Source organism: Papio anubis, chromosome 15 (assembly GCF_008728515.1).
Source record: "Papio anubis isolate 15944 chromosome 15, Panubis1.0, whole genome shotgun sequence".
NCBI classification, from domain to species: domain Eukaryota; kingdom Metazoa; phylum Chordata; class Mammalia; order Primates; family Cercopithecidae; genus Papio; species Papio anubis.
Window position 1 is genome coordinate 89,232,760 of NC_044990.1, and position 22,815 is coordinate 89,255,574.

At 44.5% G+C, this 22,815-nt stretch overlaps 1 protein-coding gene across 36 annotated transcripts in view; it reads left to right on the forward strand.

Annotated features, from left to right (window-relative positions):
- ARHGEF7 (Rho guanine nucleotide exchange factor 7) overlaps positions 1 to 22,815 on the forward strand; it is a 180,340-nt gene that overhangs the window by 119,293 nt on the left and 38,232 nt on the right. For 35 of the 36 annotated variants that reach the window (XR_002518551.2, XR_002518547.2, XR_002518548.2 and 32 more), the window contains one exon: positions 28 to 123. The exons of the other annotated variant lie outside the window; for it this stretch is intronic. Coding sequence is in view for 30 of the 35 variants with exons in the window: in XM_021929787.2 (XP_021785479.1) it covers positions 28 to 123 (96 nt within the window). In the remaining 5 variants the exon portion in view is untranslated. The remainder of the gene's footprint in view (positions 1 to 27; positions 124 to 22,815) is intronic. 36 annotated transcript variants of the gene reach the window in all.

Here is a 22,815-nt window from a genome sequence, read left to right on the forward strand (position 1 = left end):
GTTTACTGTTATTTTTCTTGGCTCTAGGTTAAGTTCAGCAAACATTTCATATTTAATGGGAAATCTAGAAGAAATATGTTCTTTCCAGCAAATGCTCGTACAGTCTTTAGAAGAATGCACCAAGTAAGTAAGATGCTAAAAATTTGCAAAACTCAGGTTGGTATAATTGATATTTAAAGGATTAAGTGTGAAATAATTTTATAATTCACATTTCTAAAGATGCAAACTTATTTTAAATCAAATCAGCTTTTATAGTAAAAGCTGTATTTTAGACTATCTAGTTTGTATAGCAGGAATTTTCAGAGAAAGACTCGACAAGAATGGTGATTTTTAAGGTGTTCCGTGGAGGAAGAGTAGGGATGAAGAGCCTCTGGGAGAGAAAGGAGAATGGCTTGACATCAGGACCACTGAGGGGACAAGTGACTCAGCTCCTTGTGTACCCTGGGTGCTGCGCAGGGGCCCTTGAAGGCCAGGTCTTTCCAGCAGCGTCCTGTAGCTTGCCTGCTGTTTCTGACCTTCCAGAAGCAGACACAGTGCTTCTTGAAATAACATGTTAGGTTGATGCAAAAGTAATTGTGGTTTTGGACTGTGAATTTTAAACCATGACTAGGCTCAGACACATCTTTATTAATCAAGAACCATTCCAGTCAACACATTTTTGCCAGTGAGAAATAAGTTTTATCCCTGTAGCGTAAAAATCTGTGCTTTGGGATTCGACAAACTTGGAAAACACTTTCTGCATTCTGCTGGTTGTCAAAGCATTTTCCATGCAAAAAAATTGGCAAGATGCTTAAAGAAGTGGTGGTCGGTTGGTGAGAGGTCAGGTGAATATGGCAGATGAGGCAAAACTTCACAGCCCAATTTTTCCACTTTTGAAGCGTTGGTTGTGTGACGTGCGGTCGGGTGTTGTCGTGGAGAAGAATTGGGCCCTTCCTGTTGACCAATGCCGGCTGCAGGCGTTGCAGTTTTCAGTGTATCTCATTGATTTGCTGAGTATACTTCTCGGATGTAATGGTTTTGTGGAGATTCAGAAAGCTGTAGTGGATCAGACCGGCAGCAGACCACCAGACAGTGACATGACCTTTTTCTGCTGCAAGTTTGGCTTTGGGAAGTGCTTTGGAGCTTCTTGGTCCAACCACTGAGCTAGTTGTCACTGGTTGTTGTCTAAGACCCACTTGTTGGCGTATGTCACAATCTGATTGAGACATGGTTCATTGTGTAGAATAAGAGGTGACATTTCAAAATGATGATTTTTTTGATTCTCACTCAGCTCATGAGGCACCCACTAACTGAGCTTTTTCACCTTTTCAAATTGCTTCAAATGCTGATCAGCTGTATAATGGCCGACGTTGAGTTCTTCAGCAGCTTCTCGTGTAGTTGTAAGAGGATCAGCTTCAGTGATGGCTGTCGGTTGGTTGTTGTCAACTTCCGACGGCCGGCCACTCCGCTCCTCATCTTCAAGGCTCTCGTCCCCTCTGCAAAACTTCCTGAACCACCACTGCACTGTGTGTTCATTAGCAGTTCCTGGGCCAAATGCGTTGTTGGTGTTGGAAATTGTCTCCCCTGCTTTATGACTTAGTTTGAACTCGAATAAGAAAATCACTCAGATTTGCCTGTTGTCTAACATCATTTCCATAGTCTAAAACATAAACAGCAAGTAATAAGTCATTAGCAAAAAACCATAAAGCGAAATATGCATTAAAATGATACATAACTACATTTATTTAAGAATGTATTCCAATATCAGATGGCGAATTTCAACAATGCAAAAACCACAAATACGTTTGCACCAACCTGATATAACGTGCTATGTTGATGAACTAGGGCTTTGAGGCTTTGTCCTTTTCTGAAATTTTCCTTTGGAGGGACGGAGGCATGTTCTGAATAATCAGCCATCAGTTTTTTTCTGTGTGACTATTTTATGTTCTTTGTTTACATCAGGCATTAAAGGATGTTTGTTAATTTCCTGCCAGGTGACTTACAACAGTAGCGCACATGGAAAGTTTTAGGTTTTAGTAGTCTACCAGGCGATGTTTCTTTACTTGTGGATTTGGTGAAGTCGACACATTTTATTTTTAAATTATCTTGGATCTTTAGTCATATAACCCCCAGAAAAGATCACAGTACATTATGCCCTTGGGTTTTGGTTGTTCTCTGGTTTTCCCTTCAGCTGTGTCTTTAGGTTTTGAGCGTGATGAGGGAGTGGCCTTCCTTTTGTGCCACTGGTTGTTGCAGTTCATGACAGTTTACCAACCATGATGAAAATACTTTGTTCCCTTAACTTTTTGGCTGGGCTTTGAGGTTTTGTCAAGGCACTTTATCCTGGACTATCGATATGGCAAGGAAAGCTGAATGCCAGAGTAACAGAATATTATTAGAAACCGTAAGTGAATATTCCATAGAACTTCAGACTGTATTTTCAGCCCATCTGCAGGCCATTGTTTTTACTTTTATAGCATTTTTGGTTTGCACAAAGTGGCATTATTATTAATTTTTTATTTTTAATTATACCTTGTGTTCTAGGGTACATGTGCACAACGTGCATGTTTGTTACATATGTATACATGTGCCATGTTGGTGTGCTGCACCCATTAACTCATCATTTGCATTATTTACATGACCATGAAAGAACAGCTTGGGAATCACTTTGATTTTCTTTTGGTGAATGAAGGTCATTAGCTAATAATTTGAAGTCTTTGTAAAAGGGTTCATATTGTGCTCAAAATGGAAGTAAATGCTTGTCTCCATTTTTCTCACTGGCTGCAGAGAATGTGGTCTAACAAATTATTACAGTACATTTTAAAAACACAGTTTTCAGTACCTCTGTTGGACATTATATTAATCCTCACGTTACTGATTAAAAAGCTGAAATAAAGGGCAGTAAAGTAATAGGCTTGAAGCCATATGTTTAAGGCTTCAGTCCTTATATTATCTCAGAATTTGGTATGGCTTAGGTATTATTTTGATCAAGTTTCTCAAATTTATGCTACATGTATACGAGGTGTTAGAGTTCCATGGGGAAATGGAATGTACAGGACAAAGTTTTCCTTCTCAGCTATTTCTCTTCTTTTTTATTATGAATATTCTGAAATTTTCATCATTCCCATTTTTAAGACTGTTACTTTCATCTTTTTGTCCTATGTGTGAAATTTCGGTACCATTTTACAGTCTACCAAAGGCCATATATATACACACACACATATATATGCACATATATGTAACAGTTTCTTACTCATTTTTTTTTTTTTGGATACGGAATCTTGCTCTGTTGCCCAGGCTGGAGTGCAGTGGTGTGATCTCAGCTCATTGCAACCTCTGCCTGCCGAGTTTAAGTGATTCTCCTGCCTCCGCCTTCCAAGTAACTGGGACTACAGGCGTGCACCGCCACTCCCGGCTAATTTTTGTATTTTTAGTAGAGATGGGGTTTCATCATGTTGGTCAGGCTGGTCTTGAGTTCCTGACCTCAAATGAACCACCCGCCTCAGCCTCCCAAAGTGTTGGAATTACAGGCTTGAGCCAACATGCCTGGCCTTCATTTTCATTATTTCTTTTGATTTTTTTTTTTTTTTTTTTTAAATCTCTACACGGGCTTGATTCCTAAATGTCCAGCCCCTTTCACAGCTGCCTGTTGGTTAGACCCAGGAGTTGGCAAACTATGGGCTGGGTCAGATTCCGCCTACCACCTGTTTCTATAAACAAAGTTTCACTGGCACGTGCTGTACGTTTTCGTTCACCCGTGTTAATGGCTGTGTTTGTACTACAGTGGCAGCACTGGAGTTGTGATAGAAACTGTCCGGCTCACATACCTCAAATATTTACTCCTTGGCTTTTTATAGAAAGCTGGCTGACCCAGGTGAGATGTGCTTTCTCCCTTGGGACCTCGACCTGGCCCTAACCTCTCCATTGCCTGTGCGTTCTGAGGCCCACGTTTGTTTTCTCAGTATTTTTGCCATGTAGGATGTCTGTCTTCCCTCCTGAAAATTGAAGTTTCTATCTGGTGTCATTTTTCTTCAGGCAGAGGAACGCTTTAGTTTTTTGTAATTCAGGTGTGTGACTGACAAAAATGGTGTTGGATTTTGTTGTCTGAAAATGCTGCCTTCGTTCCTGAAGATTTTTTTTTATTCCCCCTGGATACTGAACTCTGGGTAACAGATTTTTTGTTTCAGCATTTGAAGGCTATTGCTCCACTGTCTTTTGGCCTTCGCTGTATCTGGTGATTGTCTGGTGACGGCCTCCATTCTGTTCTGATCAGCATGATCTCAGATAGTTGTTCCCCTGTCCGCTTCCTAGATTTTGCCTTTATTTTAGGTTTTTGACATTTTGACGGTGATTATCTCGGGTATGGTTTTCTGACTTCTTGAACTTGAATATTTATGTCTTTTACCAAATGTGGGGAATTTGCGGGCATTATTTCTTCAAATATTTTGCTGCTTTACTGTTTCTGCTCTGCTTTGGGACCCCGGTTCCACACATGTAGACCTTTTGCTGGAGGTCCCGGATTTGCTCATGGCTTTCTAACCTGGTCCCCGCTCTGTTCTTCAGGTTGAATGTCGTCTGCTGTGTCCTAAATGTTCACTGTCTGCCTCTCTACTCTCTTGTTCATCCCCGTGCAACAAGTTTTTAGTTTGAGAATTATTTTCAGTTCTAGAATTTGTTTCAGTTAAACATTTTTAGTTCTTAGCTAAGACTTTATATTTGTTCAATCACTACAAGAATATTTTTCTTTATATCCTTTAGCAATAATTAGAATCACTGTGTTAAGGTCCCATCTGCTGATTCTTGTATTGTGAGGATGGGTTACGTCTTTGTGATTCTTTTTATTTCTAGTGACTTTGAATTGGGTCCTGTTTACTGTGGGTTGGAGACTCTTGACCATGTTAGGTTTCTAGCGACTTTGAATTGGGTCCTGTTTACTGTGGGTTGGAGACTCTTGACCATGTTAGGTTTCTAGTGACTTTGAATTGGGTCCTGTTTACTGTGGGTTGGAGACTTGATCATGTTAGGTTTCCCTGAAGAGTATTGATTTCCTTGTCTGACAGGCAGTTAACTTGGTCAGGCTCAAAGTGCCAACTCTCCCTTTGGCAGATGCTCAAATCTCAGTCCACTTATTTTAGACTCGCTGATCTGAAGTTGGACTTGTGCAAGTTCCGTTCTGCTGTCAGCCAGAGATTTGGGCAGAATTTAGAGACAGAATTCAGGGTCACACTCACCATGGGTTTCCCCCAACTTCCCAGCGACTCTGGTTGAACCAAACCCTGTGGATATTTGTTGAAGTTTTAGCTGTTCCACATAACAAAGTTGGCTGCCATTAGCTTAATAGTTGAGAAAGCAGGAGGTGCATTCTTTTTTTCAAATGTCCATCCTCCAGAATACACCTGATGTTAATTAAAAAGTGATTGAGGCAGGTCTCCTTCGATAGAGGTTGATGTAGCCGCAGTTGAGGACGCGCCAGGTAACAGGAGCGTTTGTGCTTTTTCCAAAGGGGGCTTTGAGAAGTTCAGTTTTTAAAGGGGGAAGAGCAAGCAGGAGGGGGAAAAAGGGAGGCTGGGAGGCAGTGAGGCAGATACTTAACACTCCTGTGGGCCTCCGATGAGCCTCAGTAAGCCTGCATTTTACATGGGAAAGAGGGAGCAGAGGAAAGTCAGCTGTGCGTTTGTCTCAGGGTTCTCTCTCACGGGAAGGGTGATTTCTGCTCTTGTCCTTGTCTGTACCTATGAAGATAAGCTGGTAATTGACATTGCCAGGGTGAGATACGATAGAACTCGGTTTTAGGGCTCGTTTTCATGGGGGATACATGTTCTTATAGATTTAGGGGCTCATAAGAAATCTTGTGAGCACTCTGTGAGGAAGGCCATCTGGGGAGCTATGTGGCCTTCTGTAGTTGTGGGCACCTGGCGTGTGGATGAGGCCATGACACAGGGTTGTGGAATGACAGCTGTCTGTTTGGCAACAAAAGGCAGGCAGTACTGCACAATTCAGTTCCCAAGCTTCACTTTCCCTCTGGCATAGTGAGTTTGGGTCCCAAGATTCTGTTATCTTTCATGCTACTTTTGAGTGCCTCTACGTAGTCACTTTCTATGTTTTTTAAAGTTTTGATGTTATTTGCAGGTGAGTCAGTTTGATAGGAGTAACTTGGCTATAGCCAGATTTATAGAACCCATTTCCTTTTAGTTTTTCAAAAATCACAGTTCTTCCTTCCATCAGCTGTGGAGGGTTCCTTGCAAGCATGCTTTGTGTAGGTTCTCAGTTCAAAACAGCAGAAACTGCAGTCTGCCTTACATGCCCTTGTGCCGTTTGCTGCATTAGTGGCAACACTGTCGTTTGTGTTGTGAGGTTGTGATAGCTGGAGCGTGCCCAGTTTGCCTAGAGCAGCCTTCTCAGGCATGCATACATTCAGTGCTTGTGCACACGCTGCCAACACGTGCCTGATGCTGGCTGGCTGCCGATAGACCCTGTCCTAGTGGAGCTGGTGAGGGAGACAGATAATTGAAAATTGTATAGATAGTTAGAAAGCTACAATTGCAGACATGCTTATGAAAGAAATCATATCAGGCATCAAGAGCAAACTTGAGGGGAAGATCACTGAGCACTGAGGGGTGAATGGGAGGTAAGCAGGCAAAAAACGAGAGGAGGTTTTTCTCACACCAGCACTTCGTCGATTCTCTGACACTGAGTTTCCAGTGGTTCAGTTCTATTCTGACAGTTGGCTCCCACGAGACTGCCACATTTCAGACTCAGCTGCAAATGGGGTGCCCAGGCTATTCATACTCCTACCCGACCGAGTACAGATTTGGGGGTTCCCAAGACTCCCCTCAGGTTTGATAATTTCCTGGAATGACCCATGTAACTCAGGAGAGTGCTTTACTTCCTGGTACCAGTTTATTATGAAGGATGCAACTCAGAACGCATTGGGTAGAAGAAAGATGTCGGGTGAGGGATGGGAGCGGAGTTTCCAGACCCACTGGGTGCAGCACCTCTGTGCTTTCAGCAACCCAGAATCTCTCCAAGCCCCTGTCCTTGGTGGTTTCTAATGTAGGCTCTGTTAGGTGGGCATGCATGATTGACTAGATCACTGGACATTGCTGATTGGCACTATCTCCAGCCCCCTTGTCCTCCCTGTAGGTTGCTGGGTGGGGCTGAAAGTTCCTGCCGTCACGGTGGTCTTTGTCACACCTAGCCCCCACCCTGTAAGCTGTCTAGGGACCATCCCAGAGTTACCTCGTTAGCACAGACTCAGGTATGACGGGAAAGGCGTTCATGATGGGTAACAAAAGACACTTCTGTCACTCAGGAAATTCCAGGGGTTTGGGGAGCTCTTTGCCAGGAACCAGGGACAGTTTATCTGATATCACAGGGGAGAGAGCACCCCGAGGTGGGTGTTGGCTGTGGCTGGAGCCTGTGAATGGAGAGGAGTGTAACAGTAGGAGCCTGGACGGGCAGGCGAGATCAGGTCCTGGAGACTTTGAGTGGATCTTAGGTGACTGTCAAGAGTAGTTGGAAGCCGTTGATGGATTTGAAGCTTGGCAGTATCATAGTCAGCACTCTTCTGTCAAAGGAACCGTCTGCTTTATGATGAGTGGTCTGGAGGGCACTCACCTCCAGAAAGGAGGATATTGAATTTTGCTGAGATTCTTTTCTGTGTTGAATAAATACCTGTTACCTTAAAAGCCACTGACTTATAATCATTTGGTAATTTCGTGGAGGTGTTTATAAAGTTACTTAGCAAGTCTGGCTGGGCTCAGTGGTTCACACCTGGAATCCCAGCACTCTGGGAGGCTGAGGCGGGTGAATCACGAGGTCAGGAGATCGAGACCATCCTGGCTAACATGGTGAAACTCCATCTTTACTAAAAATACAAAACAAAAATTAGCCGGATGTGGTGACGGGCGCCTGTAGTCGCAGCTACCCAGGAGGCTGAGTCAGGAGAATGGCGTGAACCCAGGAGGTGGAGCTTGCAGTGAGCCGAGATCGCACCACTGCACTCCAGCCTGGGTGACAGAGCAAGACTCCAACTCAGGGAAAAAAAAAAAAAGTTACTTGGCAAGTCGGTTTTTGCTTAGGCGTTGTAGTTAGTGCTTCTGGGATCCACGGCCGGTTGTAGGCAGTATCTTCTCCCAGAACCACTCCGAACCACGAAGTGGGTCACCCCTTCCACATACACTCGCGCGCGTGCGTTCCCTCTCCTGTTTTTGTTTTTCCCCCAGAATGACCCTATGCCTCGACTTCTTTTGTAGCTTATATGACTTTTTCCAAGCATTATTTTATCCCAGAAAGGGATCTCTTTGTCTGTGGTTGCCACTGCAGTTGATACTTCCAAAGCGGGAGGTGTGCCCTGGGGCCTTGTCCTCCTGGGGTCCTTGTGTGGTCCTGGAAGGCACAGCCGCGGGTGATTTCCTCAGCACTGGGGCACAGGCCTAGATGATGGCATTCCATAGGAAGCACTAGTTAAGATGGCATAAAAGAGTTAGTCTCATAAAATATCCAGAAGCTATAGAGTAGGACAGAGTGAAAGACCACCAATAAACTTTTCACCCAGATGTGATGATCGCTGATATTGCCTTCCATTTCTCTAGGCTTTGGTGTGTGGAAAACACATGCATAACTAGGGCCAGGGTTGAGGGCCCGCCTCAAGTAAGATGAGATAGTGAGTGCTCTCAGGACAGCCTGCCTGTTGCATTTGGGCAGTGAGGTAATCTGATTTGACCTCAGTGTGGGGCAGGTGTGAATAGCACAGGCAGAGGCTCCTCCTTCCCAGATGTCTAGTACAGAAGACATTAATGTTTTGCTGCAAATTAAATGATTGCAGATATGAAAAGAAGTTATCCCAGAAGAGAGCTATAAAAGAATTCTAACCGCTTTAATGTCATTAGGAGAGTTTTTCAAATACCACTTTAATGGCAGCTCATGTCTGTCTGATGGTTGCCTTATTATAAATATGTACCGTGAACTTCCGTGTACAGACCTACTATTGAATTCTTAGCGTGTTCCCGGTATTTTTCAGTTGTTAACTCATTTAATCCTTTGAACGACCCCATGAGGCAGGTGTTTAAAGATAAGAAAGCTAGGACACCAAGAGGGTGAGGGATGTGCCCAAGGTCACACAACTGGTAACTGGGGACTCAGATTTGGAGACAGATTGTCTTCATTTGAGGTATGTATGTGAAAGGTTGATTCTGAGAGTCTCTGATTCATAGTTCCACCTCTTTCAGTTGGCAGTGCTTTTCCCAGGCCTGGCAGCTTCTCTCCCCACCCTCTGCTGCCCTAAGGCAGCCCCAGTGGGAGCCCCCAGCCGGTTAGGTTCCTCTCCCAGCGCCAGGCCCAGCAGCAGCTGGAGCCCAGGCTCCCTTCTCCTGTTGGGGGCAGGGCCCCTGCCTCACTTTGGGAGAAGAAAGCCTGTAGTAGGGAGAGAGAAGATAGTGAGCGCTCTCTCAGGATAGCATTTGAAATGCAGTTTTCCTTCAAACTGTTATTCTAAGTGTCGGAGAATTCCCTGTACTACATGATTTACTGTAGACCCTGTTACAGTATGATTTAAAGAGCCTTTGGACTAGTCTGGGAATGTGGAACAGTGGCTTGTAAAAAGTTGCTTCTATGGGAAAAATGAATTCTTGGAATCTAATAGTATCTTTTAAACAAGTTTTTAAAACTCATAAGTTGGGAATTTGCTTTTAGTTTATGATAGAAAGGAGGTTAAATTCTGATGAAAATAGAACCTCATAAGTTCTCTTAACGTAACATCCTCCTTGTACCAAGTTTTATTCGTATTTATTTTGACGGCGACTCAGTGGTCTTCTAATACTTTCCCTAAAGAAATACTAAAATACCCAGTAACTCTCCAGCTCTTTGTTTAGACGCCAGCGCATGGGCTGGCGAACAGTGGAGATAGCAGGATTTGCCCTGTTCCCATCTCAGATGTACAGCTCTTGAAATAGTGAGGGTGCCTGGATCACTGTACCTCCGGGTCTCCCCCATGCCTGGGACTGCCACACTAAGTGTGTTGTGTGTAAGACTGTTGCTGGGGCAGCCCTGACCATTTCACCGTTCACACTCCTTGAGTGTTCTAGGCACTTTTTTCCCCACCCCGATTCCCCAGCTTCCCCTGATCAATATACTTCGTGCTGCTTTAGTTCCGCTTTGGTGACGTTCAGGGCCTCCTAATGACCTCTCACAACCCGGTTATCATCGTGAAAATGTCTCAGAGCATCCTGGCTCTGCTTCATGCCACCATGTGATACTTGGGACGCTTTTTCCTTGTGGAGTTTCACATAAGTTTTTGATGGTTCTGCCATGTTCTCTGGCTATCTGGGAGATTACGGAATGCCACACCTGTGGAGGACTGTAAGGGAAACCTACCCTTTTTGTAGCTAAAGTTGAACCGTTGTGGTGCTGGTTCATGGGTGCAATTAGTTTAGAGGGCAAGGTGGTGGTGAATTCTTTCTCCAATCCTTTACTCAGATAGTTCTAATATGTTGTACATTTTCTGTAAGGTGATAGTGAAAACAGTCCATCAGGAGAAAAATTTTCTTCTCTAGAGACTCAAATTCTTAGCGTGTTTGTTCTTTGAACTGTTTTTTAATGAATCGGTTAACTGCAGTGTTTATAATTTTCAGTTTCTATTCTGGTGACAGTTTTTTAAAAAATGTGATTTTGAGTGAAGTTGTTTGAGGGGATATGGGTGCCACTAGCATGAAGGCCAGGCTCAGAAGAGGATTCGGGCTAAGGCGCCGAGTTCCGTTTGGGGTTACTGTGTGTGATATGGGTGCCACTAGCATGAAGGCCAGGCTCAGAAGAGGATTCGGGCTAAGGCGCCGAGTTCCGTTTGGGGTTACTGTGCATTTCAGTTGGAGATGTCACACGGGAGGGTGGAAGCGGAGACTGGGAGCCACAGACTTCCCACCCGGCCTACTGCATGTGTGGGAAGAGGTGTGGCCCAGGTAAGGGTTAGGTTTGGATTGACAGCTCTCCTGGTCACCTGCCTCGTGTTGCTTGCCCACGTCTGTCCCGGTGTCCTCATCTATAAAGCAGGGGTGCTGGTGTCACCCACCCAGAGTCTCGCGGAGGTAAAGTGGCCTGGTACTTACGGAACCATCTGCAAATGCTCGGGGCCCTGCTTGGCGTCTGGAGCTGAGTTCTCCTGCAGCCTCTGTTCCACCAGGGCCCTCCCTGTGCACCATTTGTAACTTCAGTTGTGAAAATGTAACTTCACGCCGGCTTTGGAGGGCCCTGAGTGAGCTGGCTGTTTTCAGGCACATTAGTGAGGGACTTTTTTCCTCGCCCCTCCCACTTCTGCAGCTTTGTCTTCGCTTACTTTCACTTTCTGCCCTTAGACTGGGGACATTTTATGACTGTCTTTAACTGGGGGATATTTTTGCTGTGGACGGTGGGGTCATGGTGCTTTCTTTTCAGTGCTGCTTTTCTCTTGGCCGTGTTGTTCGGGGATGTCTGACAGGCAGTTGGCTAGCCATGGAATCAGGTTGGAAGTAGAGAATGATTTCATGAACTTCATGAATGGTGTAATGAATTGGTATGATATTTTATTCATTGTCTGGATCTTATTTTTTAATGTCGATATTTTAATTATTTTTTTTTTCACAAAATAGTGGGAGGCAACTTATTTTTAACCACCAACCAGTTAAGCCACCATTGCCTATATTTGGAACGGTTGAAAACAACCAAATGTGTCTTTAGTCTTATTCTTATCCTACACTAATCAGTTACTTGATTAGTAGGCTGTAGCTACGGAGCAGGCTGTAGCTACAGCGTAAACCAGAGAAGGCAGGAAGGTTTCACTTAGAAGGTGATGGAGAAAGAGACCAAACGTGCGGGAAAGAAACATTTTGGATGATTAAGGAAGCTTTATAAATGGCATGTAGGGAGGCACAGTGATTGGAACTGTGAGCACTTTGATGTTTTTAGCCACCATGCCTCCTTTCATAGAGGGTTACCTGTGGCACGTTCTCCCGGCCCACACTCAGGTTCTGTCCTGAGCCCGCTCTGCTTCTCAGTTGATGCAGTACGGTCTCCACCATCCCTGGTCTTTCGGTGTCATGGCCAGTTGTTGGCTCCTGTCTCTGAAGTCAGCCTTTCCGGATCAGATCTTTCTTGATTGTTCAGCTTGTCTTTTCGTGTTTGTGCTGACCTCTGTGGAGACCTTTAGTCAGCGTGCTTCAGGAATTCTCCGGGTCTCCTCCTTCCTTGTCTTCCCTGCCCACTCGCTGTCTTCGCATCACCCACCTGTTGATTCTTTTTAGCAACCTTTGGCATATCTTTAACTCTTCCTTTCCCCCCACCTTGAATCACTTGCCGAGCTGCCTGTTCTGTGCCCGACCCGTCCTGAATGCCCTAGTTCAGGTCTTTTGGGTTTTCATGGTGTCTGTGCACTGACTTAACTGGGTCCTGACTTCTGGTTGGTTCCTGTTCTGTCCAGCTTCTCCACTAGCACTGGTTCTCCTGAAATGATTCATCCCAGAAACTGGGGGCGACACCGCTTTATTCATTTATTTGTACACAGCACTGCTTCACCAGCTGGTCTTCAAGACATTTGGACAGGACCTGTTAAAATTGTGGCAATTTTTACTTCTTGAAAACAGCTAATTTAGATTGGTTCCAAAGTTGTAATAATCTGCAGATGTCCCTCTGCAGATTGGACCTCCCTTTTTGACCTCTGTCCCCAGGCCTTGGCTCATGAGCCTTTCTTGTTGCTCCCTGCTGGGGCTGAAAACTGGGATTTTTCCCCCACCCAGCTCTCCTTACTACTCCCTTTGTTTGGATTCACTTCTGCTTATCTTCTTACTAAAATCCTACTTAATCCTTCAGTCCCAGTGAACATACCAGTTCTTAGTACAGCCTTCCCTTTGTCTCTTGCATTTTGTTTGAATGTATGTCTTGATTTTATTTTAGTGGTAAATGCCTTTCAATGTATTACAGACATCAGAAGACTGAGTTCCCATTTGTTGACTTGTATATGATGGGACTTCAGTGTATCGAAGAAAATATCCAGTGTGTTTATAAGTATTTAATGTAATTGTTATAATAGTTAAATATTATGTGATGATTTTGATCAAAAGTTAATTATAAAGCCTAAGATAATAGGGAGGAGGTGGAGCAAGATAGCCAAATAGAAACCTCCACTGATTGTCCTCCCCACAGGAACACCAAATTGAACAACTGTCCACATGAAGAAATTCCTTCTTAAGAACCAGAATCAGGTGAGTGATCACAGTGCCTGGTTCTAACTTCGTATCACTGAAGGAGACACTGAAGAGAGTAGGAAAGACAGTCGTAAATTGCTGATGCTGCCGCTCTCTCAACTTCAGCAACAGCTGTGTGGCACAGAGAGAAAACCTGGGCACTTTGGGGAGGGAGGGCTCAGTGGTTGTGGGACTTTGTATTGGAACTCAGTGCTGCCCTGTCACAGTGGAAAGCAACATTGGGCCCAGAGGTAGCATTTAGACCAGTTCTAGCCAGAAGGCTAGTCACTGGTCCCAGCAGTTGGAACTTGAGTTCTGGCAAGCCCCACCACCATGGGCTAAAATGCCCTGGGGTTCTAAGTAGACTTGAAAGACAGTCTAGGCCACAAGGACTGCAGTTCCTGGCTAAGACATGGTGTTGTGCTGGGACTCTGAGCCAGTGGCCTTGTGGGGCATGTGACCTAGTGAGACCTCAGCTGGGGCAGCCAAGGAAGGCTTTGCACCGCCCTCCCACAACCACAGGCAGTGCAGCCTGCAGCTCCAGGACTCCTTCCTTCTGCTTGAGAATGAGGGAAGAGTAAAGACGACTTTGTCTCGCAGCTTGGATACCAGCTCAGCCACCTTAGGGCATCAGGCAGAGCCCTGAGGCTCCCGGATGACATTTATAGACATACCTTGGACCAAAAGGGAACCCACTGCTTTGAAGGGAAGTACCCGGTTCCTGTCAGGATCCGTCATCTGCTGACTAAAGAGCCCTTGGGCCCTAAGTAATCAGCAGTGGTACCCAGACAGCACTCACTGTGGGTCTTGCATGAGGCTCAAAGACAAACTGGCTTCAAATGTAACCCAGCACATTCCCAGCTGTGGTGGCTACAGGGAGGGACTCCTTCTGCTTGAGAAGAGGAGAGGAGACTTTGTCTTGCAGCGTGGGTAACTGCCAGCCGCAGTGAGGGAGAACATCTAGTGGCTCTTGGGAGTCCCCAGTTTCAGGCCTTGGCTCTTAGACATGATTTTGGAACCTGCCCTCGGCTACAGGAGAGCTCACTGCTCTGAAAGGAGAGACTCAGGCCTGGCAGCATTCATCACAAACTGACTGAAGAGTCCTTGGGCCTTGAATGAACGTTAGCAATAAACAGGCAGTACTTGCTGCAGGCCTAGGGTGGTGGTGGACACAGGGAGAGGTTCCTGCTTATGGAAAAGGGGAGTGAAGAGTGGGAAGGACTTTTTCTTGTGACTTGGGTGCCACAAGAAATATTCAACTGTGGTAGAATAGTGCAGCAGCGAGATTCCTAAGGTTTCAGCAGCAGCGAGATTCCTAAGGTTTCCGCTTTCAGGCTCTGGCTCCCAGATGGCATCTCTAGACCTGCCCAGAACCAAGGGGAACTCACTGCCCTGAAGGAAAGGACACATGCCCGTCTGGCTTTGCCACCTACCGATTGTAGTGTCCCAGGGTCTTGAGCAAACATAGGCAGTAGCTAGGAAGTGGTTACCATGGGCCTTGGGTGCAGTCCAGTGCTTTGCTGGCTTCGGGTGTGAACCAGTGCAGTCCCAGTGGTGGTGACTGCAGGGGTATTTGTGTCACCCTCCTCTAGCTCCAGCTACTCATCTCACACACACACACACCCCCCTCTGTCTCTCTGTCTCTCTCTCTCTCTGTTTGGGAGAAGGTAAGGGAAGAGAACAAAGAGTCTCTGCCTGGTAATTGAAAATTCTTCTGGATTTTATTCAGGAACACCACGGTGGTTCCTGTGTGAATCAGCAAGAGTCTCAGCATGACTGGGCGTGGGGTGCCCCAGTTAATGCAGATATAGCTGCAGTGAGACCAGAAACTTAAATCACAACACCCAAGTCCCTCTGAATACCTAGAAAGCCTTCCCAAGAAGGATGGGTACAAACAAGCCTACGCTGTGAAGACTACAACAAACACCTAACTCTTCAACGCCCGATGCCCAGACACTGACAAACATCCACAAGCATGAAGTCCATCCAGGAAAATAGAAACTCGCCAGATAAAGCCACCAGTAAGCAATTCTGGAGAGACAGATATGTGACCTTTCAGACAGATCATTTAAAAATAGCTATTTTGAGGAAACAATGAAATTCAAGATGACAGAGAAATCAGTAATCCTATCAGATAAATTTAAAGAGATTGAAATATGAAAGAATCAAGCAGAAATTCTGGAGTTGAAAAATGTAGTTGACATACCGAAAAATGCATCAAAGTCTCTTAGTAGAATTGATCAAGCAGAGGAAAGAATTAGTGAGCTTGAAGACAGGCCTAAAAATACACAGAAGAGACTAAATAAAAAACAATGAAATATGCCTAAAAGATACAGAAAATAGCCCCAAAGGGGCAAATCCAAGGGTTATTGGCCTTATGGAGGAAGTAAAGAAAGACATGGGGGTAGAAAGTTTATTCAAAGGGGTAATGGATAACTTCCCAAACAGAAAGGTATCAATATTCAAGTCCAAGAAGGTTATATTAATAAAACACGGAGTAGATTTAACCCATAGAAGTCTACCTTATGGGATTTAATAAGTAAACTCCCATAGGTCAAGGATGAAGAAAGGATCCTAAAAGCAGAGAGAGAAAAACAAATACCATACAAAGATGCTCCAGTACATCTGGCAGCAGACTTCTCAGTGGAAAGCTTCCAGGCCAGGAGACAGTGGGCCTGACAGATTTAAATTGCTAAAAGCAAAACCTATTACCCTAGGATAGTATATCCAGCAAAAGTTTTCTTCAAACATGAAGGAGAAATAAAAGCTTTCCCAAACAAAAGTTGAAGGATTTTATTAACACCAACCCTGTTGTACAAGAAATGCTAAAGGGAGTTCTTCAGTCTGAATGAAAGGATGTCAGTGAGCAATAAGAAATCACCTGAAGGTGATAGTACTCAGAAGAACGCAGAATAGTATGACACTGTGTGTAAACTGCTCATATCTTGAGTAGAAAGGTTAAAAGAGGAACTGATAAAAACTACAACTTTTCAAGACATAGTACAGTAAGATATAAGTAGAAGAAAAAAGTTAAGCACGAGGACAAAGTTAAAGTGTAGAGTTTCTATTAATGTTCTTTTTCCTTGTTTGTCTTATTGTTTATGCAATCAATGTTGTCATTTAAAAATAATGGGTTTTCTTATTTGCAAGTCCATGGTAACCTCAAATTAAGAAACATACAATAGATCCATAAAAAATAAAAAGCAAGAGATTAAAACATAAAACCAGAGAGAATCACCTTTACTAAAAGGAAGACAGGAAAGAAAAAAGGAAGAGAAGATTACAAAACAAGAAAACAAATGACAAAATGGCAAGAGTGTGTCCATAGTTTTGAATAATAACATTGAACTTAAATGAACTAAACTCTGCAGTCAAAAGCCGTAGAGTGGCTAAATGGATTTAAAAAAAAAAAAGACCCAATGATCTGTTGCCTACAAGGAACACACTTCACCTCTATAGAGACACCTATAGACTGGAAAGAAAGGAATGGAAAAAGGTATTCCATGCAAATGGGAACCAAAAAGAGCTGGGGTAGCTATACTTATATCAAACAAAATAGATTTCAGGACAAAAGCTAGAGACAAAGAAGTCATTATATAATGATAAAGGGGTCAGTTCAGCAAGAGGATATAGCAGTTGTAAATATGCATCCAACATTGGAGCACCCAGATAATACAAAGCAAATATTATAACTAAAAAGAAAGATAAACCCCAATACAATAATAGCTAGAGATGTCAACGCGCCACTTGTTACAAGAGATGTCAACTTGCAGCACTGGGCGGATCTTTGATACAGAAAAGCAAACAAAGACATTTGACTTTATCTGCGCTTTAGAACAAATCAATCTAATAGATACTTACAGAACATTTCCTCGAGTGGCTTCAAAATACACATTCTTTTCCTTAGCACATGGATCATTCTTAAGGATCATATATATTAAGCACAAAACAAGTCTTAAAAAATTTTTAGGCCGGGCGTGGTGGCTCAAGCCTGTAATCCCAGCACTTTGGGAGGCCGAGGTGGGTGGATCACGAGGTCAGGAGATCGAGACTATCCTGGCTAACATGGTGAAACCCCGTCTCTACTAAAAATACAAAAAAAAACTAGCTGGGCGTGGTAGTGGGCGCCTGTAGTCACAGCTACTTGGGAGGCTGAGGTGGGAGAATGGCATGAACCCGGGGGGCGGAGCTTGCAGTGAGCCGAGGTTGCGCCGCTGCACTCCAGCCTGGGAAACACAGTAAAAAAAAAAAAAAAAAAAAAAAATTAAAAATGAAATTCATCTCTTAAAAATCAAAAAATATAATTTCATCAAGAGTCTTCTGACCACAATGGAATAAAACTAGAAATCAATAATGAGGAATTTTGGAAACTGTACAGACACATGGAAATTAAACAGTATGCTCCTGAATGACCAGTGGGTCAATGAAGAAATTAAGAAAATTTAAAAATTTCTTGAAACAAATGATCATGGAAACACAACATATCAAAACCTATGGGATACAGCAAAGCTGTACTAAGAGGAAGTTTATAGCTATGAGCACCTACGTCAAAGTAGAAAAACTTCACATAAACAACCTTAATGATGCATCTTAACAAGAAAAGCAAGAGAAAACCAAACCCAAAATTAGTAGAAGGAAAATAATAAAGATTAGAATGGAAATAAATGAAATTGAAATATTACAAAAGATCGATGAAACCAAAAGTGGATTTTTTGAAAACATAAAATTGACAAACCTTTAGCCAGACTAAGAAAAAAGAGAAGACCCAAATAATGTTTTCTTTTTCATTTCTGATTTTAAAATTGGTACTGCAGAAATTCAGACTCGTTAGAGGCTACCGCGAACAACTGTATGCCAATAAATTGGAAAACTTAGAAGCTTTGGTAGTCAACAAGAGAGGGACCTGCCCGAGGCCATGTGGCTCCAGGGGCCGTGTGTCTGTGTGTGTGTCTGTGTCTGTCTCTACCCTGAGTGGGAACGGGAGGCTACTTGTGAAGTCACATCTCTGAAGGCCGTCTGTTGATCACAGACAGGCTGCTGGGTTCACTGCAGCCGGAGATGTCTGTGGAGGTTCCCCCAGCACATTGCTCTGTCTTCATGTGCATCTTGGTTTCCATCCAAAATCACTTGTTAATGGACTGAGAACTTTTCCTCTGTCTAGCTAGCAATATCACTAGGAGTAAATGTGCTAAGGGGGAGACTGCTTAGCATTTGATTTCTCAAATGTTTTTCCTGAGACCCAGTCATCTTTACTCTGGGTAAAGAAAAAAAAACCCTTGGGTACCCCCTTTTACCTTGTGCTGTTGCTGTTACTGTGAAGATGTAGATAGTATGTGTGACTCTAGCTGTCATCAGATCATTCATGGACACAGTGCAACATCATACCTGTTAGATCATGGCTTTGGTTCTGCCAGGAGGCCTGGTGGGAGCAGCTGGCATGATGCGTGCTGCCTCTTGTGACCCATGTGCACCATCCTGCTGCCCAAGGCCTTGATGTAGCCCCCACAGGGTGCCCTGCCTGCACATTATCACACTCTGAAGAGCGGCCTATGGAGCACAAGAGAGAGCTGAGGGGAACATCCTCTCCTTTAAGTCTGGACTCATATTCTGTAGTGGTGATTTCTGTGAGTGGTTGGTTGTCGTGTGAACTCAGGTATCTGGGCAGCGTTATGTGTGGAATATGTTGGCACGTTATGCTCGAGTCCTAGGGCTCAGCTGACCTTTATGAGCTTTATCTGCTACTGAATTAATGAACAAGGGCTTTATCAGCTATGAAACTTTGGTGACAGAAAATTCTTGGAGAATTGGTCTGGGACTGAAAGAGGTAATAAAAATCTAGAGCTTAGGCTCAGTGCAGTGACTGAAATAGGAAAAACCACTCGTACAGTGAATTGTTTGTTTATAAGCTATGCTTATAAATACGACTTAATTTTTGTTAATTGATGAAATATCAGAAATGAAAATTTATCTAGATTTTCATTTCTGAATGGATCATGGGCTGTGGCACTGGCCGGGTAGGAGATGAAATCTTAGCATAGCCCAGGGTCCAGCACTGAGCAGTATTTCTGCAGTCATAAGAATTTAACCCATTTTAGGTAGTACATATCCAATAATTTTCCTGTGCCACATCTCTGGCAGTGTTTTTTTGTGCATGCAACTTTGGCATTCCATCATTACCAGTTCTCTTCAGTCCTCCCAGTGGGGGGCATTCAGGGTTCTGTCATTCTAGAAGCCAGCCTCTTCCTGATGTTTCGCTGTGTCCCAGCCTCTTCCTGATGTTGCGCTGTGTCTCTGCATGTGAACGTCACCCGCTCCGATGTCAGAATATTCTCAAAACCTGTGTCTTAAGGATCTGGATTAAGGGGCGTGTCCTTCCTCCTCTGTAGGCTGGCAGCAGTATGTTTGTAGCTTGTATCACTGAGACTACATAATTGTCTTCAGTTTACTTTTGTACAAAATGATAGCACTCACTTTAAGGTAGAGACTGTTACCCTGTTTTTAGTCTGTTCCCAGTGCCTTGTAATGGTGCTGCATACATACAGTAGTTGAAATTAATTTGAGTCAGTGACTGTCCTGCAAATGGACAGAACTGTGGCTAATCCCTGTAGGCTATGGAAACCCCGCTTAGCTGTTCACAGTTGGAAATGGGTCTGCAGCAGTGCAGATGCTAGCTTACTTTGCCCTCTGTTGTGTTTTAATAAACTAAACAGTAAAGCACCGTAATAACTGCATGATACATTCAGGATTTGGAAACATGGCGTGGATGAATTAGACAAGTGTTGTTAAGAGCTTGCATTGGGAAATGTGCTGTATCTGCTAGACAAACTCCAGTAGCCTCTAGCCAGATGGGGCTGTGAAGCTCTGGAAATGAGACTAACGCAACTGAAACACTGAATTTTTAATTTTAAAAAAAGTTTTAATTAACCTTACTTGAAATAGCCAGAGGTGGCTAGTGGCTGTTGGATTTGAGGGTAAAGAAGCATGGCAGAGAAGGCAGGTGGGACAGCCTCCCGTCTGCGCGGAGGTCTGTCTGTCACTGCCACCAGCAGGAAGACTTCTACATCCTAATCCTCAGCCTCCTTATGCTGCGGGCGAGGTCCCTGCTGTTGCAGACCCCGCTAAGTTCCGAATCCCTGAAGGTACCTGTTGTGCTTCTGTGAGCTCCCTCCAGTACTCTGGGTGGGGACATGTCTTGCTTGGAGAGAGATCAAAGGAGAGCTAAGAGAGGGAAAGAGATGGAAAGTTAAATATTGAAGGAAGGTGTTGGCCTTTTTTTACACAGCACAGGGAAGAGACTAGTATGTGGAGGGAGCGCTTACATTTGGTAGATGTTCTTACACAGATCAGCCACCTGAACCTGTGTGGGATATTTTTATTTCCTACATTTTACATTTCTATTGTCTGTATTATTTACAGTAACTACTTTTGACATCTACATATTGCTGTGTTTTTAGAAGCAGAGGTTTATTCTCACCTCTTTCCTGAAGCCCATGTTTTATAAAACTGACATGTTATCTAGTCTAGAAGGGAAGGCCTGGCCAGGCTTGGTGGCACATGCTTGTAATCCCAGCTACTCGGGAGCTGAGGCAGGAGAATCGCTTGAACCCAGAAGGCGGAGGTTGCAGTGAACTGAGATGGCGCCATTACACTCCAGCCTGGGCAGCAAGAGAGAAACTCCATCTCAAAAAAAAAAAAAAAAAAAAAAAAGAGAGACAACCTGCTGTGCTGGGAATGCTTGAGAGTCTGAGGAGAGAAAATGGTGGGTGGTGGGATTTGGAACCTCTGTCACAGCATTACTTCCTGTGCTTTTCTGTCTCCACAGCTATTATTGTAGGACGTACTGATAAGAGCTCAGTAAATTTTCTTAAATTGATGAGAACAAGAACAGTCTTTTTGAGCACTGGTTAACAGTTATTAAGGAATGAATAAAAAATTGTTGAAAAACAGGGAGAAGACCAAGTCAGCATGAATTTTGAGTGCTCTGTGTTTTGAACATGAGATTTTTCCTAATACTTGTGACTCGCTGATTCTCCTGACTCTGACTTTCTCCAGCCACTACTTAGCAGCCGCAGAGCGGAAAGCAGTGCGCATGAAGGCGGAGACAGCCAGAGACTGGAGGAGAGGTGGAACCGGGAAGTCCTGGGCCTGAGGTGCTGCCTGCAGGGTTGAAAGGCCAGCAGACAGTTGGGAGCCAGAGCGTGCTGTGGTCTGAATGTGTTTCCCCAGATCATCTGTTATTACAGATGATCACCAATTGGATGGTATTACAAGGTGGGCCTTGGAGGTGGTTAGGTCATGAGGATGGAGCCCTCGTGAATGGGATCAGCACCCTTGTAACAGCTGTGAGGGAGCTGTTTTGCCCCCCCCCCCCCCCGTGAGGATGCAATAAGGGACCACCTGCGGGTGCCTTGGGTCTTAGGCTTCCAGCCTCCAGAGCTGTGGGCAGTGCATTTCTGTTGTGGGTAAATGACCCAGTCCACCGTGTTCTGTTCCCAGCTGGGGTGGACTGAGGCCGTGTGCTCATCAGAGGGACGGCAGAGCAGAAGCAGTGTCCCCATGAGTTGTAGGCCAGGACCCTAGTCCCGGGCTCCGTCTACCTTTGTGTTGGATGCTGACGTCTTTCCTTTTTTTTTTTTCTTTTTTGGCATTCCTCAGTCATTTTGGTCAAGTACCTGCTCTGGGAGCTTCCTGAGGAGCGAGTGCATGCCAGGCAGTTAATCCATGTGAGCGCTCACAGTTGACTCAGACGGAGACAGTTAGAGGAAGCGATTTCCGCCCCCGTTTCAAGGGGTGCTTCAGTGTTTCTGGGCTCTGGTGCTGAGGAGGCCCATGCTTTTCCGCATTCTTGGTGTGAACAGGTGTTTCTCACTCAGAGCTCTTTGCATCCTTGTTTCTGGGCTTCTGAATGACTCTGCTGTTGTCTGGGGCCTCGGTTTTCTTTTGACCTCGTGCCAATGCTTGTGGACACCTTCAATCTTGTGCCTTGCACTCTTTCTGTTTAGTCGTGTGATGATTTCTTTGGTTGACTTATGCTTATATTTTTGGTTTTCTGTATCAGCAACTTTTATTCCGATGTGGAATGACTATAATACTTCCTTTTTCCCCTTTGCTCCTTTATTCCCCCCGCTTTTTAGGCAAATGTATTTGTCGTCCTTTCATGCCTTCTTATAATTAAGGTTGGTACACTGAAAACGCTTTGGAAGTGCTGTCCGAGAGTTGGGACTGGCTGACTCGTGTTTTCTGGAGGAATCTCTGGTGTTCATGGTTTTGGTCACTTTTTCTGTGGCTCCCATTCCCTGGGTAGGAGGATGTAATCCTTCTGGTAATATTGTGGGTATCTGGGGAGCAAAGACAGCCTGGGGTGCGGGGAAGGTGGTGGGAGTTCACGTGGGTCTCCTGTATTCATCACACGTGCCCCTGTGTCCTCCAGAAACTCTGAGGCCCAGAGAGGTGAGCGCGTACCCCGTTAGGCACACCCCCCACTGAGGCGGCACCACCGGGGGCCCTGATGCCCGAAGCTTGTGCTGACCCCTCATGCAGCTTCCAGTGCTGGTTCTGGTCGTCTCTTCTTCATTCTTTTTGTTCTCGTGAGTTTATGCTTCTTGGAAAAGCCTATTAGCTGTCA